Source organism: Hoplias malabaricus, chromosome 17 (genome assembly GCF_029633855.1).
Source record: "Hoplias malabaricus isolate fHopMal1 chromosome 17, fHopMal1.hap1, whole genome shotgun sequence".
NCBI classification, from domain to species: domain Eukaryota; kingdom Metazoa; phylum Chordata; class Actinopteri; order Characiformes; family Erythrinidae; genus Hoplias; species Hoplias malabaricus.
In genome coordinates this window covers 31,452,182-31,467,906 of record NC_089816.1, presented here as the reverse complement: position 1 = coordinate 31,467,906, position 15,725 = coordinate 31,452,182, and the positions used below count along the sequence as shown (strand labels likewise).

The 15,725-nt window shown below is 46.6% G+C and overlaps 2 protein-coding genes across 2 annotated transcripts in view; both read left to right on the top strand.

Moving 5' to 3' along the window:
- The window catches only part of zgc:77158 (solute carrier family 45 member 3), a 31,720-nt gene extending 24,646 nt beyond the window's left edge, over positions 1-7,074 (top strand). Inside the window, exons 3-5 of the mRNA XM_066649588.1 lie at positions 1,431-2,267; positions 3,422-3,687; positions 4,661-7,074. Of these exons, the coding sequence (XP_066505685.1) occupies positions 1,431-2,267; positions 3,422-3,687; positions 4,661-5,074 (1,517 nt within the window). The 3' untranslated portion in view covers positions 5,075-7,074. The remainder of the gene's footprint in view (positions 1-1,430; positions 2,268-3,421; positions 3,688-4,660) is intronic.
- A 2,533-nt stretch (positions 7,075-9,607) lies between these two features.
- fgf6a (fibroblast growth factor 6a) lies at positions 9,608-15,664 on the top strand. The gene is made up of 3 exons (XM_066649589.1): positions 9,608-9,917; positions 10,508-10,611; positions 13,052-15,664. The coding sequence occupies exons 1-3, from the start codon at positions 9,608-9,610 to the stop codon at positions 13,226-13,228; spliced, it is 591 nt and encodes a 196-aa protein (XP_066505686.1). The 3' UTR covers positions 13,229-15,664.
- Positions 15,665-15,725: the final 61 nt, after the last annotated feature.

Here is a 15,725-nt window from a genome sequence, read left to right as displayed (position 1 = left end):
AGAGCTTCTCCTCTTTTATTTATATCCCCCCCCCTCCTCATATGGACAGAACACATGCTTCTGTTATAGGGGGCCTTTCTCTCCTCATCCAGGAGTTCCATAAACAGCCAAAACTCCATGATACTACATTTTTCACATGACGATGCTACTCACTGTTTGTTATAAAAAGATAAAATAAACCAGAATTGCTAAATGAAATTGTGAAAAAGTAATGTTTTTAAATTAATCTCACCACCCCCACCCCTGCCCCCAGTTCCCTGCAATTACCCCTAACTACCTCTGTTCCAGGTAGTGGGGCGTACTGCCTATTGTGCACTCTTATGTACAATTTAAGAACATTCCTCGTTCCTCGCAAAGTGCATTTTATTTAAAACAAAATGGAAATTTATTTTTTAAAAGTGAAATCAGGGTGGCACGGTGGTGCAGCAGGTAGTGGCGCAGTCACACAGCTCCAGGGGCCTGTCTGTGAGGAGTGTGGTGTGTTCTCTCTGTGTCTGCGTAGGTTTCCTCCGGGTGACTGTCTGTGAGGAGTGTGGTGTGTTCTCCCTGTGTCTGCGTGGGTTTCCTCCGGGTGACTGTCTGTGAGGAGTGTGGTGTGTTCTCCCTGTGTCTGCGTGGGTTTCCTCCGGGTGACTGTCTGTGAGGAGTGTGGTATGTTCTCTCTGTGTCTGCGTAGGTTTCCTCCGGGTGACTGTCTGTGAGGAGTGTGGTGTGTTCTCCCTGTGTCTGCGTGGGTTTCCTCCGGGTGACTGTCTGTGAGGAGTGTGGTGTGTTCTCCCTGTGTCTGCGTGGGTTTCCTCCGGGTGACTGTCTGTGAGGAGTGTGGTGTGTTCTCCCTGTGTCTGCGTGGGTTTCCTCCGGGTGACTGTCTGTGAGGAGTGTGGTGTGTTCTCTCTGTGTCTGCGTGGGTTTCCTCCGGGTGACTGTCTGTGAGGAGTGTGGTGTGTTCTCTCTGTGTCCGCGTGGGTTTCCTCCGGGTGACTGTCTGTGAGGAGTGTGGTGTGTTCTCCCTGTGTTTGCGTGGGTTTCCTCCGGGTGACTGTCTGTGAGGAGTGTGGTGTGTTCTCCCTGTGTTTGCGTGGGTTTCCTCCGGGTGCTCCGGTTTCCTCCCACAGTCCAAAACACACGTTGGTAGGTGGATTGGCGACTCAAAAAGTGAGTGTGTGTGTTGCCCTGTGAAGGACTGGCGCCCCCTCCAGGGTGTATTCCCGCCTTGTGCCCAATGATTCCAGGTAGCCTCTGGACGCACCATAACCCTGAACTGGAAGCGGTTATAGATAATAAATGAAAGTGAAATCACTATCATCAAAGAATTGCTCATTTGTCATTTAAAGATTCCAGTTAATAATTTACATCCCTAGTACGCCACACCCAATTCAGTAGTGTTGTAATGAGCCATTTATTCATTATTCATGTGGCCTTCCCTGCAGGTATCGGTCCCGTCCTGGGTCTACTCTTCATCCCTCTCATCGGCTCCGCCAGTGACCACTGCAACAGCAGCTATGGCCGCCGCCGGCCCTTCATCTGGTTGCTGTCGCTGGGTGTTCTCCTGGCTCTCCTTATCATCCCCCATGCAGATGTCTTGGCTGCGCACCTAAGCTGGGGCAGCAGCCGTTCAAACCAGGCCCTCCAGGTGGGCCTGCTCATCCTAGGCGTGGGCCTTCTGGACTTCTGTGGTCAGGTGTGTTTCACGCCGCTGGAGGCGCTGTTGTCTGATCTGTACCGTGAGCGAGAGGACTGCGCCCAGGCCTTCGCCATGTTCTCCTTCATGGTGAGTCTGGGCGGCTGTGTGGGCTATCTGCTGCCCGCACTGGACTGGAGCGGCGGTCTCCTGGCCTACTATTTAGGCGGCCAGGCAGAGTGTCTCTTCTCCCTCCTCATCCTCATCTTCGTCGTAAGTGTGCTGGTCACCATGAAGGTGTCGGAGGAGCCCTCGTGCAGGCCACTGGTGCCGGAGGCCGGCCTGCCAGACGCCGGACGCTGTGGCCCTCGCTCGTGCTGCTATGTGTTACAGTGTAAACTCAAGCTGCTAAAGTCTGGCCCACTGCTGTGTTTGCTCAGGACTTGCTGGTTCATGACCCCAGCTATCTACAGGAGCTACTGCCACATCCCCCGGGTCATGAGGCAGCTGTGTGTGGCTCAGCTGTGCAGCTGGATGGCGGTCATGTCCTTCATGCTGTTTTATACGGACTTTGTTGGTGAGGGACTGTACGAAGGAGTGCCCAGTGCTGCCCCAGGTACCGTGCTCCGACAGCGATACGACGAAGGTAAGATATACTAAAACATTCAATGTTAAAAACTAAATTGTAATTATATGCAACAAGATGTCAAATATGGCAGTCCATTAGAGCATCGCATAGGGCCCGCCCACTCTTTTCTTACCAGCAGTCACAACTTTTCTCTGTGAAATGCAATAGTAACCTGTCTCTTCCTGAAAGCTCAGCAGTGAGGTCTAGGGTTAATGTGTGGTAAGTGCACTATAGCGTCCCTGGTGATTAAGGCTGTACTTGGCCACACTGGCACCGTTAATGCGGGCTCAGTGTCACCAGTTACATGTGAATTTTACATGATACATCCTTCATGCACATGAAGGAACACTACTCATCTCATCCATTCCACATTTACACTGCCTTTCCCCAACTAATCTGTGCTCTCCTTATCCACAGCCGTTTCCGACTAACAGCTATGTAGTTTTAGGCCTCTAAAAAAATAAAATGGAGTTGGAGAAATAGGCAAAATCTCCAATGTTTGGCTGAAATGATAAAACCGAACTGTTTACTTTTCTGATCCAAATTGGCTGCTCTTGGCCTTGCTTGACCATCTGTGTTCTGTCCAAAGCGGCCTGTACTCTGTTCTTCGCCCCCACAAGCATTTTTCTAGCTAATTAGTTTGTTTTGCTTGAGTTCTTTTGCTGTGTCCTCCCTGTCTCATGGCCAGAGTGTCTGGCTCTTTCTGAGTGAACTTGAGCTTCTCCTTCACCCACGGTCAGTTTCTGTGCTGCGTCTCGTCCAAACATCCAGATAAACACATGGACTCTCTCTCTCTCTCTCTCTCTCTCTCTCTCTTACTCACACACACACACACACACACACACCTTTTACAGCACAACCCAGATCTCTTATAAAACTCTGTGAAAGTAAATGAAGTCTGCCAGCCTTAGTCTACCCATAGCAGAGTGAGTTTATTTTCGAGCACTGCTCCCAGAAAACCACCCAGCATCAGATGTGCTTGTTTCAGAGGAGTTTGGCTCTCTCCGTTTTTGAAATGGGAAGCCAATGCTTTTGCAAAAAAAATATGCCTCAGTAAACACAAAACGCAAAATGAGCTTCCTGTAATGTTTTCAATACGGTCAACGCTTTCTGAACTTTTTATTGTATAAAGGATATACTATGCACTATGTGTGTGTCCTGTCTTCCCCCAGGCATCCGTATGGGCAGCCTGGGGCTGTTCCTACAATGTGCTACCTCAACCTTCTTCTCGCTCGTCATGAGCAGGCTGGTGCACGTGTTCGGCTCCAGGAAGGTCTACCTGAGCAGCATGGTGTCATTTACCATATCTGCGATGATCATCTGTTTGTCCAAGAGTGTGATGTTGGTCACCGCAATGTCAGCCCTCACTGGGTTTGCCTACGCCACGCTGCAGACCCTGCCATACACCCTCACCTGCCACTATCACAAAGAGAAAGAGGTAAACGCATCAGCAGCACACAGCCTGAAAGCTAGTACTGGGTAACACCCGCATGCCAAGAAAAGTAAAAAAAGGGAACAGGTGGACTTCCATGGGAATGAATTGCAGTAATAACTTGACTTACCGAGCTCGTAACAAATTAAATTTCCCCAATTATAAAACTATTAATCCGATCCAGCCCCCAAAACCACAACCGTGTTTTAAATAAAAAAAAAACGTACGTTACAAATAACAAATAATGTACAAAAACATAATAACACATAATAAAAGAGAATGCTCTATTAAGTGTATTTACCTTGAAGATCTGACTAAATGCTGGCGGAGGTTGGGGAGTTTTTCTTTTCGTGCTCTATCGCTTAACTTACTCGCTACACACTTAATACAATGCTACAAAAACAGCGATACCATACGAGATGCTTGCACGGCAGGATAACCAAGTGAACTGAATGCTTGCTGGGCCACCAGATCTCCATAACGAGTAACTCAGATCTCAGCTCGCATCTTAACGCAAAAAAAATGACCGTCTTAGAGCTCGTATCTCTGAAAATTCGTAAGTTGGTTCAGTCGTAAGTCAAGGTTTCACGGTACGTGATGTTTTAGTTACATATATCAATGTAAAGAAGTTTTGAAAATGGCAGTAGCACTTGTGAATGAAGGGAACATTGCCTTTAATGGAACACTAGGTAATAATTTGGCTGCTGTTTTTTGGCACAGTTGCAGGCGGTAATTCACTATATTATCAGCTATACCCTCAAATGAATGTAGTGCATCTACTGCAGTACTGAGCCCGGAGTAGCAGCAACAGAGCCTCTATTCTCTCTATTACAAATCAGCCAATCATCACAATGGAATAAATTCTACCTAGTGTTAATTTAAAACTAGTATTTACTCATTTATCATTAAAGGATTTGTAAAATTCTCCGTTCTTTGGTTGTTGCTGCTGCATTTTTGACGGTCATGTCACTTCCCCCAGGTCTACATGCAAACGAGCAAAACCAAAAAGATGCACAGGAGTGGACTGAGCATCACTGGCGAGGCTGTATGTCTCACAGTAGACGACGACACTGCCGATCTGAACCACAAGAGCGGCCACACCAACGGCCATGTGTTTTACGACCAGGAATACTACTCCTCCCCGCACAGTCAGAATGGTACACCCCCTGGTCTGGGATCTGAGGATTATGACAAAAGGGGAGTGGGCTTGGATTTTGCCATTCTTGATAGCACCTTCCTGCTCTCTCAGGTCTTCCCAACTCTCTTCATGGGCATGATCGTCCAGTTCACACAGTCCGTCACTGCCTACATCGCCTCCTCTGCTATCTTCGGTGCAGTCGGAGTCTATTTCGCCACACACATCATTTTTGACCAAAAGGATCTAAAAGGCTAAGAGAATACGACAAATGCCAAAACACCACAGTATGAGTGCTTCTGTCTGGTCTTAAGTTGTTTGGCTTGGGGAGTGCAGGTCTGGGAGCTGCTTCGAGTAAACAGCACTCGCTAGGCCTGTTCTAAGAAGGATGCTCTGTAATGGAGAACGCCAAAACCGGACTAAACGTTTGGTCATAATGCTAACGGAGTTACTCATTATTGGACCTGCTCTTCCTCTGCCTACAGCTCACCCACACAAAGCATCCTGTTATACCACCACCCTTCCTCTTCACTCACAGTAGCAGATGATTAGGTACATTTCAGTGACACAGACAGGAAACTCTGCATAAATTAATGCCGTAGTTAATTCCCTTCCATTTACACTGACGCTTGGTGTACCATCACAGTCCGTCTTGCCAGTGTTCCCTGTGGGAAGACACGTAACATGAGCTCCCGGTCGACTGAGGAAAGCAGGCCCATATGGCCTTACCGTGCTGTGAAAATGCACAACACTCATGAGAACGCCACACTGGTGACTTATGCATTTACTGCTTTCACCACAACAAATGGAACTTGGACCAATGAACCCATCATTCAGGTGCAATGTGATGATGCAAATGCCTTTTATGTTCTGTCAAAGAAAGTTTAGAAAATGACTATTTTAATGTATATATATTTTGTATATTGATAATATATAAGTATATTTATATCCCTATGGGAATTTTATTATTTTTATTATTATTATTAATATTATTATTATTAATGCAACCTGCTTAGGGAGGTCATCTCTATTTATGTTCTACTGCTCGCATCATAAACATTTTGTCTGTGTGGTCAGCAACCAGCACTAACAGCCAAATACAGCCCAAATTTAAAGCGACAATCCAGGGTCATTTTGCATGGAGATCGTAAACTACCTAAATCACACTTTGTGCCATAAACGATCTCAAATTCTTTTTGAGTTCAGATGCTGCAGCAGGACGGAGAATTGGGCTATTGTTATGTTTGGATCTGTAGGAGAAACAATAGGACACTCAGGATGGGCTGGTTGTCTAGTCAAAGCTTCAGGTGTCTGGTAGCTACTGGTTTTTTTTATTCAATTAAAAGTGAATCACATGTAATTTATTATAACTGCTGTTTACATTTCAAACCCAAATGAAATACAGGCCAAATTACTCTCGCTACACTATAATTAACTGTGCAGCCTTAGGTTAATGTCTTAATTTCTAGTTCCGGGTATGGATTTTAGCATTAGCATTAGCATTAGCGTTAGCTATTATGTTGTATTCTGTTGTTCTCACTGCCATTTTCATGAGGGCCCAAACCTAGGCTTTTCTTATATTTTTTTACAGCTTCTTCTGGTTCTTGTTGTGGAGCAGTCTGTTCTGTTATCTGTCCTTTTTTTTTTCTTTGGAAAGTGTTTATAATTAAAAAAGGGTATAAATGAGCCTCAGCTATGAAGTGCCTAAACAAAGTCTGAAAATAGGCCTTCTCTTATCAGGTCAGGAAAATACACAAGCACAATGTTTTTGTTTTTTTTCCTTTGCTGTTTGAGTCAAGGACGTTAATGTGATGCTCTTATTTTGTTAAGAAAAAAAAACAGATATTTATTTGAAAATGCATCCGTTCTGTTTCAGAGCTGTGCATGCAGTGGTCTCAGATTGAAGATGGTGTGATTAGGTTCTTCATCTTATCCAGTTTAAGCCTACCTTTCATTATTGACTAGTATTCAGTTGCGTTTGAGTTGATTTTAATGATGCTGTATAAACAGGCAAAATGAGATACTGCCTCAACACAAAACTATTTATCATCCGTCACCTTCGTTTGGGCTCCCCGTGCCTCAAATTGAGTTGTACAAGTGTGAATCAGTGTGCCATCCCTGTACTTCGAGTTACTGATGTGTCCACACGTTGTTGGTCAGGATATTTGTAACCACTGTACTTGCCCTTTCCTGGGATTTTGACTTTTTTGGTTTGTTTAGTTCATTCACATTAAATGAAACATTTTGTAACAATGAAATTTGGCTGTTTATGACATTCAGTTTTTCCACTCACTTTGTAATTTGCATTTTTAAAATAAATACAGAGACACGTCTAATAAAGCAAATTAGTCTCCAGTTAAAAGAGCTGTTTACAGATGTAACGAGCTGTTGAACTTGGGTTAGGCTAATTAAAAAAAGAACAAGGGCCCAACGAGGGTTTTCAACAGAAACATTGGAAAGGATTAATAAAGTCCTTCAAGAAGGGAATCCAACATGGAGTGTGGCAAAATATGTTGACTTTTCCCAGGCAGCTGTGTCTGAAATTTGGTGCCATTCATTCATTCATTATCTGTAACCCTTATCCAATTCAGGGTCGCGGTGGGTCCAGAGCCTACCTGGAATCATTGGGCGCAAGGTGGGAATACACCCTGGAGGGGGCGCCAGTCCTTCACAGGGCAACACACACACACACACACACATTCACTCACACACTCACACACACACACACATTCACTCACACACTCACACCTATGGACACTTTTGAGTCGCCAATCCACCTACCAATGTGTGTTTTTGGACTGTGGGAGGAAACCGGAGCACCCGGAGGAAACCCATGCAGACACAGGGAGAACACACCACACTCCTCGCAGTCACCCGGAGGAAACCCACACAGACACAGGGAGAACACACCACACTCCTCACAGACAGTCACCCGGAGGAAACCCACGCAGACACAGGGAGAACACACCACACTCCTCACAGACAGTCACCCGGAGGAAACCCACGCAGACACAGGGAGAACACACCACACTCCTCACAGACAGTCACCCGGAGGAAACCCACGCAGACACAGGGAGAACACACCACACTCCTCACAGACAGTCACCCGGAGGAAACCCACACAGACACAGGGAGAACGCACCACACTCCTCACAGACAGTCACCCGGAGGAAAACCACGCAGACACAGGGAGAACACACCACACTCCTCACAGACAGTCACCCGGAGGAAACCCACGCAGACACAGAGAGAACACACCACACTCCTCACAGACAGTCACCGGGAGCTGGAATCGAACCCACAACCTCCAGGTCCCCTGGAGCTGTGTGAAATTTGGTGCCAGTTTAAGTAAATCAGAAAAGTTTTAAAAGAGAAATATAGAGGTAGACCAAGGAAGACAAAAGCATTTGGACAGAAAATGCAAAGAAATATGCTTTGAAAATGAAAAAAGGCACTACAAACAAAGAAAAACATTCATTCATTCATTCATTATCTGTAACCCTTATCCAGTTCAAGGTCGCGGTGGGTCCGGATCCTACCTGGAATCACTGGGTGCAAGGCAGGAATACACCCTGGGGGGGGCGCCAGTCCTTCAAAGGGCAACACACACACACACTCACACCTACGGACACTTTTGAGTGAAGAAAAACACGCTACGCAGGAAAAAGGAAAGGATCATAAAACCCTGAGACTGTATTAACTGTTTATTAAAACCAACTGAATTGTTTGAGGCTAGTTTCTGAAGCTGTGATGTTCAACCGTTAAACAACAATTGTTCTGTGATTAGGTTTTTTTTTTTGCTACAAACTAAACCCCTGTGATGAAGGTTCTCTGAGTGTGATGTCAGGATGTTCTAAGGTGTAAGTGGATTTAGACCTACAAGGTAAATGGCTCGTTTCACTGAAACCGTGTGTAACAGCGCCCCCTTTTGGACACACCGCTCCGCTGCAGGGTGAAGCTCAGTAAATGGTGACGTGGGGGCCGCTTCGTGTTTGTCCTCCCTGAGAGAGGAGCAGAGGAGTCGGTTAAACTGGAACACGGACCCCGGTGTGAGCGGGGCCTGAGGCACTGGAGACAGTCCCCTGAGGTCCAACCAGCAGTTTCCCCTCGAGGCACCGGGAGATGAAGGGGGAAAATGGGGCTGGTTCTGAGGAAGCTTTCGGAACCGGAACGGGATCCCGGACTTCATAGGGAATGACGTCAGTCTGTGTGACGTCACCTCGCACGCGGGGTGAGCCCCTGACTGTGTAGGTGAGTGATGTAGTGAGTTTGTATGAGAGAGTGAGGCTAATGGGGGGGGGGGGGGGTCTCAGTGAGTGAATCCATGAGAGGATGAGCGGGTGAGTGTATGAGTAGATAGGTGAGCGAGAGAGAGCGCGTGCGGGCGGGTGTGTCGCTGGGCGCGGGTCTGAGTGAGAGAGAGAGAGAGAGAACACGTGAATGGACGAGTGAGAGAGAAAGAGACCGAGCAGGTGAGTGAGTGGGCACTTCTGTCGCCCCCCCCCCACTTCCCCCCTCCCCACAAGCTCATCGCTGCGCCCTGGCGAGCCACCCCACTCTCCTTCGCGCGCTCTCCCTTTGCCCCACGTTGCGCGCGCCCGGGAGCCGCCGCCATGCCCGCCTGTCCGAAACCAAACGAGTCAGAACGAGACGAGTCGCGCGCGTCTATTTTCGGGCCTCGCTGCTCTCCTCAGGCTGGACACGCGGCGCGGAGGAGGTGAACCGGAGGAGGAAGAAAAAAAAAAAAAGCCCCCCCCCCAACCCCCGCCCCTCCCTTCCCCTCTCATCGGCATGTCCCGCGAGAGCAGCAGCAGCAGCAGCACCTCCGCCGTCGCCACCGCCGCCTCCTCCTCCGCGTCCGTCCTCGCGCTCCTGCTCCTGGGCGTCGTGATCGGCGCCGCGCGCTCCTACCCGGTCAACGCGACGGCGGCTGAAGTGAAGACCGTCGTCGTCGCGTCGCTCCCGCGCGTCGGCTGGGAGAGGGACTATCTGCTGGGCGTGAAGCGGGTGCGGAGGCTCTACTGCAACACGGGCATCGGGTTTCACCTGCAGGTGCTCCCGGACGGCACGGTCAACGGCGCGCACGACGAGAACCAGTACAGTGAGTGAATGCACGACTGTAGTGTGTAGCTGCGCTGGCTGCGCAGATTCTCGCAGCCGCATCTGCATCGTCCCCGTGCATGGCGTGGTTTTGCATGCTAGTGTTTTCTCGATGCACATCCACAGATCTGGAAGCCATAAAAACAACAGCCCCCTGTGCGATCCCCCCTCGCGAAATTGCCTTCCCAGGCTCGACCATGCCATGAATGCATGGACGGATTTAGACTCGGACTAATTTTACACTGCGTCCATTTGCAGCTTGGAGAAAACGAGCAGAGCAGAGCAGGAGCAGGGGTAGGGGGGCTGACCCCCTCCAAACCAACGTTGTTGCATTGCTTTGCTTTGCTTTGCTCTCCCCACGCTTGCAGTGTGCGGAGGAGGAGGAAGAGGATGAAGAGGAGGAGGAGGACCCGGCGTGGAGCAGCGATGCAGGACACCCAGCGAGAAGGATGCATGCAGTTGGGGATGAATGTGTGGCAGGGCCCCCTAACATACACCCCCCCCCCCTCCACAATTACCTTCATCATCATCATAGTCTTGATAATCATCACCATCGTCATGACTCTGACTCCTGCTGTTTTCTTCTCTCAGGTCTCATTGAGATCTCGGCGGTGGACAGAGGAGTGGTCAGTCTCTATGGGGTGAAAAGCCAGCGCTTTGTGGCGATGAACAGAAGAGGAAGGTTATACGGAACGGTAAGTGCACACTCAAGCCCCCTTCGCAGTGTCCATGTGTCTGGCGGGGTCTGTGGGGATGGTGTGGCATGCTTTGCTCACACTTGGGTTGTAATAATTACAGACAATGGCCCACAGGGTGGAGTCACTGACCACTGATCAGTGTTAAAAGCCTGAAGACCATCAATAGCCGCAGTCCTAATTTCAGTACCGTCCCAATAGTGTGGTCAGGATGGATGATGGCATTCTTGTCCTGCACAGCCTGAGTCTGGATTTCTCACAGCAGCCCACTGTCAGAATTAGGCCTAACCCGACCCCAGTGTTAACTCTCCAAAGCATTAAGCTCTTTCTTTTGGGGGCTTCTCACTTTTCAGCCAGAGATGACAACTTTGAGCAATACCCTGTGTGATACTTTGTTAGCCTCCTTTCTCCCTGCTCACCTTGCGTGCATATTACGCAATATCTGGCCAGTCAGCTGTCATTGACCTGTCCAGTCAGGTGTCAAATCCTGTCCTGGATCCTGGATTCTAGGTCCTCTGTACTAGAGGACGCCCACCACAACCCGAGCAGCAACAGTTGAGCTACTGTCTCTGACTTTTACATCTACTAGGGGTGTCTAACAGAGTGGACGACGATTGGACACAGTGATTAAAAACTCCAACGGCACTGCTGTGCCTGATCCAGTAGTACCAGCACAACACACACTACTACAACACCACCACCACGTTAGTGTCACTGCAGTGCTGAGGATGATCCACCACCCAAAATCATACCTACTCTGTGGGGAGAACAGCGTTAAAGGGGGCTAAGAAAGTATGCAGAGCAACAGATGGACAACAGTCTGTAATTGTAAAACTACAAAGGGTAATTACGCCCAGTGAAGATGATCAAACAGAACCAGAAAGTCATTGTAAAGATGTGGTAAGTTGGTGTGTGTCCGTCAGTTTGTTGATATTTGGTCATCGTTGTTTTTTTTATATTTTAATAATATCTAACCTTTGCTGTTTTTCTGAGAAAGTTCTGATCCATTGGGAAATTTCTCATGGGTTGTTCATGATATAGGTTTACACACTCACCGTCCAATTGCCCCCTAGTTTCCATGTCCATTCTAACACCCCCAAAGGTCATGTAGGTGGAATCTGTAGCTGTACAATGACAGACTGTCTGTTGTTGCCCCCTTTCACACTGTTCAGGTCAGGACCCCCCCACTGGTGACGGCATGTTAGTGTGTGTTTTGCTGGTTGTGGATCAGACACATCAATGCTGCTGTACTTTTTAAACCCCTAAGTGTCACCGCTGGTCTGAGAATGGTCCACAAACCAAAAAATATCCAGCCGACAGCGTCCTGTGACCGTTGACTAGAGGACGACCGACACACACTGTGCAGAGATGAGCTACCGTCTCTGACTTTACATCTACAAGGTGGACCGACATGGTGGGTGTGTTTAACAGAGAAGACAGTGAGCACCGCTGTGTCCGATCCACTCTACACCAGCACAACACGAACTAAACACACCACCACCACGTCAGTGTCACTGCAGCGCTGAGAATAACACCGAATCACTCGTGATTTATATTGGATATGTCCCTAAATGCCATTTATAATGCAGTACTTAACTGCACTAATGTGGACCTTTGCCCCAAAGAATCAAGTTATTACACCTTTTTTGGTATAACTCGATATAAACTCCACATTTACTCAGTGACAAGAAAAGAAATCATCAACCCACATGTTCCCGAGGGACGCCAGGAATGCAGCGATCCTTAGTCATTTAATAAATATATACTAAGATTACATTTGACCTCTTCTTGTTATTAAAAGAGAAAATAAGGGAAGAGACATCTAACCTTGGGGGGGATCTCGTCCCTCAGGTTACTATATTTAGGGGCTCCTGAGTGGTTCAGCGCTCTCAGAGTTGGCCTTATCACTGCGAGATCTCTGGTTCGGTCCCCTGTGATGCCTCAGCTATCTGAAGCTGAGAGCCATAGAGAGCACAAAGCGTTACACTCGTGGTGCGGGCGTCTGTCAGCTGATGTGACAGATATGGGCAGGTGCCGCTCACCTCCAGCACATTGAATTGTCCGGTGTTGTTACATTGGCGTGAGAAAGAATGGATACCTGTAAAGGAGGAGACCAGCTAATGGGAGAAACTGGCAATGAATAATATTTGGGGGTCAAATTAGCAAAAACATGGGTAAATATGTCATAGATATTGTGGTGAATGTTTTGGACTAATAAGGGAATGACAAATCTCAGCATTTTATATTCCAATTGTCTTCTTTGTTCAGGGTAATACTGAGTAGGAGTCTTAAAATCTGGACATGAAAAATCCAGTGTCCATAAGTATTTACTGGTATTTATCTGATCTGATTGTTGCCGTGGCCAGTGACTGGAAAGTGGATTTAAAGTCCAGATTTGAAGATTTGTTTTCCGCTAAACATGTATTTCTTCTCAATTTAGAGAGTCTTCCACGATGAGTGCAAGTTCAAGGAGACATTGCTTCCCAACAACTACAACGCCTACGAGTCTTCCATATACAAGGGCTTTTACATTGCCCTGAGCAAACATGGCCGTCCAAAAAGAGGCTACAAGGCTACGCCAGCTATGACTGTCACGCATTTCCTTCCTCGGTTATGAGCACACTGGCAATAACTCACTCATTTTGCACATGATGGACTTTCATGCAGGTAACTTATACTTAGATACACAATATAAACAAACCACTTATCAAACTATTTATTCTCGTTAATGAAATATGTATATGTATATTTGGGTAGCTAACTTTGTGTCTGAACTTTGTGTAAATGCCATTCTTTGCTGCTTTTCATTTCTATTACGATTATATGAGGGACGAGGAGCTTTTTTTTGCCCCCTCTCACTTTTTATGGGTGCTCGCCATAACTGGTGTGTAAACCTTACCCTGCTTCAGAACCGCTAACATCTCCAGCTTTCAGAAGCGTAAACGGATACATTTTATTACCTCACAGAGCCATGTGTGGACGGGAAATTTGTGCAGGAGTTGCACAGTGGGAGAAGAAATAGGAAGAAACGTATACTTTGATCTTCATCTGTTCCACCATTTTGCAAGAGAGAAGGTGCACTTCCTTTCTAGCATGGAGGTGCCTTAGCTTCTTAAACTGTGGTTTCTTTTAAACCTGCATGCAAGATAGACATCTTACTACGCTCTCTGGGGAAGGTTCAGCCCAAATCCTGGAGGGCTGCAGGTAGCACTTCACTTCTTATAATTTCCAGATTTCAGATCAGTAAAGTGTTGGAGAACCGGCGAATTAGCAGAGCTCGCATGCAAATACATTCAGAGCTAAAACTGAGGAACTCTGGGTGTTTCTGATAATTGCTGATCCGAAAAATGAAGGACAAGGGTGCTTTTGTTTGGACTTTAGTAGAGTAGCCAGTGACCTCAGAACTGTATCCGTGTCGTGTTTGTGAAGTAACAAGTTAAAGAAAGGGAACTGACTTGATCTTGGCATTGTTGCAGTGTGTCTCTTAATGATGAGAAAAGTGCTCCTTTTAAAAGTCTGAGACAACAAACATTGTGTGCAATCTTTTACACGTCTCTTGTTTTTCCTGCCATAGTTACATTATCAATACTGCTCTAGTGTCTAAGTTGCAATAAGAACATCGTACACAACATACCAAACTTCTCCTCGGAATCTGGAATGTAGAAAATAATACTCATTTCAGGAAAGGGAATGTTTCTCCGTCTATCTGTTTAAATACTAGACACCTGCGAATATCAGAGCGCATCGCCGAGTCGAGAAACTCATCCGTGCTAATTTGGTCAGTCAAATCATGTTATTAGCGTAAGAGCTGAAGTCAGGGTAATAGATTATGTAAAATATATTTTTTAGAAATGCTCCAAGAGCCTACAATACACACAGCACACGACTTGGGCTTCCACCTCCGACGCTCCAAAACACTGCATGCATTAATGCTAAAGCTGATGGAAAGAAGAAACTGATTTTTGAATGAGCTACTGTAACGTGATAATCTGATGGTGCTTGTGGCGTTGGACTGCAGCAAGAGAGGAAGGGCCCCACAGAGCTCCTGCCTGCCTGTGCTCCACTTACAGGGTGTAGTGAGCCATCTGGCTTTGTCTAATTTTGCCCTTTCTTGGTTTAATGGCTCTGACAGCAGGATCTGGGTAAAGCAGCAGCGAAGGCCTAGCGGAACGCCAGACGAAAGTCCTCGACTCCGATAAAGGGTTTTGATGATTAAGAAAAGAAAGAACTTGATTTGATACTAAATACTAGGTTGTAATAAATGCTGATATACATATTATTCACCCCCCAAAATGGATGATTTCTTTCAGCTTAATATAAAGCGCTCGCGAAGATGGCTCTTCTAGCTAGGCTACTATGCTTTCTGAATACTTTGTACCCAAATATAGGCATGCAATATGATTGTTCTTGATAAAAAAAAAAAAAAAAATGAAATGATTGCATTTCTATGTATGTCATTTTACTTTGTCAATTCTGAATGCACATTGTGTACCTCTTGTTCACATTGTTCAGCAATGATTTTGCTGCTGTTGACCTTAAGAGGTACAAAAGTCATCTAGCATGGTCTCAGTGCGTAACTGTAATCAAACACGTAGGTAGAAGATGAAACCTCTTATATTAGTAGATGGCTTAATCCCTGAGCTACAGAAATGGCTGTGTCTCTTTCAAGTGATACAGGATTTCTTGTACTGTACTCACTGCATCTGCAGCTTCGGAATGGTGCCCCCCTGTGGCGTGAATGATCCTAGAGAGTGAAGGGTCCTGCATGTGTGTTTTCCTGTGAGTCTGCAGGCTCTTGTAGTGTTCTCTCTTGGTTTTTGTATTCCTGCACTGAGGGGACTGTGCTTCCTCCAAATTCCCCTCCTCTTTTTAAACATATACCTCACCTTCTGCCTTAGTTCCGATTTGTTGAAATGATTGTTAGAAAAGAAAAACTTTTCTCCAATCATTTTGTTTCTGAAGAAAAAAAAAAGAGTCAGAGTTCTAATATATTAAAAATGTTTTCCTTTTATTTTTGTACGTATGTGCTGTGCACAGCAGTCAACTGTATAACTGAGATGATAATAAAACTTGTTTTGTAGATGTGTGTGTGTGTGTGTCCTCCATAATTTTAT

Coding starts and splice junctions, on each gene's coding strand:
- fgf6a (XM_066649589.1), top strand. CDS start 9,608: ATGTCCCGCGAGAGCAGCAGCAGCAGCAGCACCTCCGCCGTCGCCACC. Junction 9,918..10,507: donor GCACGACGAGAACCAGTACA/GTGAGTGAATGC, acceptor TTCTTCTCTCAG/GTCTCATTGAGATCTCGGCG. Junction 10,612..13,051: donor GAGGAAGGTTATACGGAACG/GTAAGTGCACAC, acceptor TTCTCAATTTAG/AGAGTCTTCCACGATGAGTG.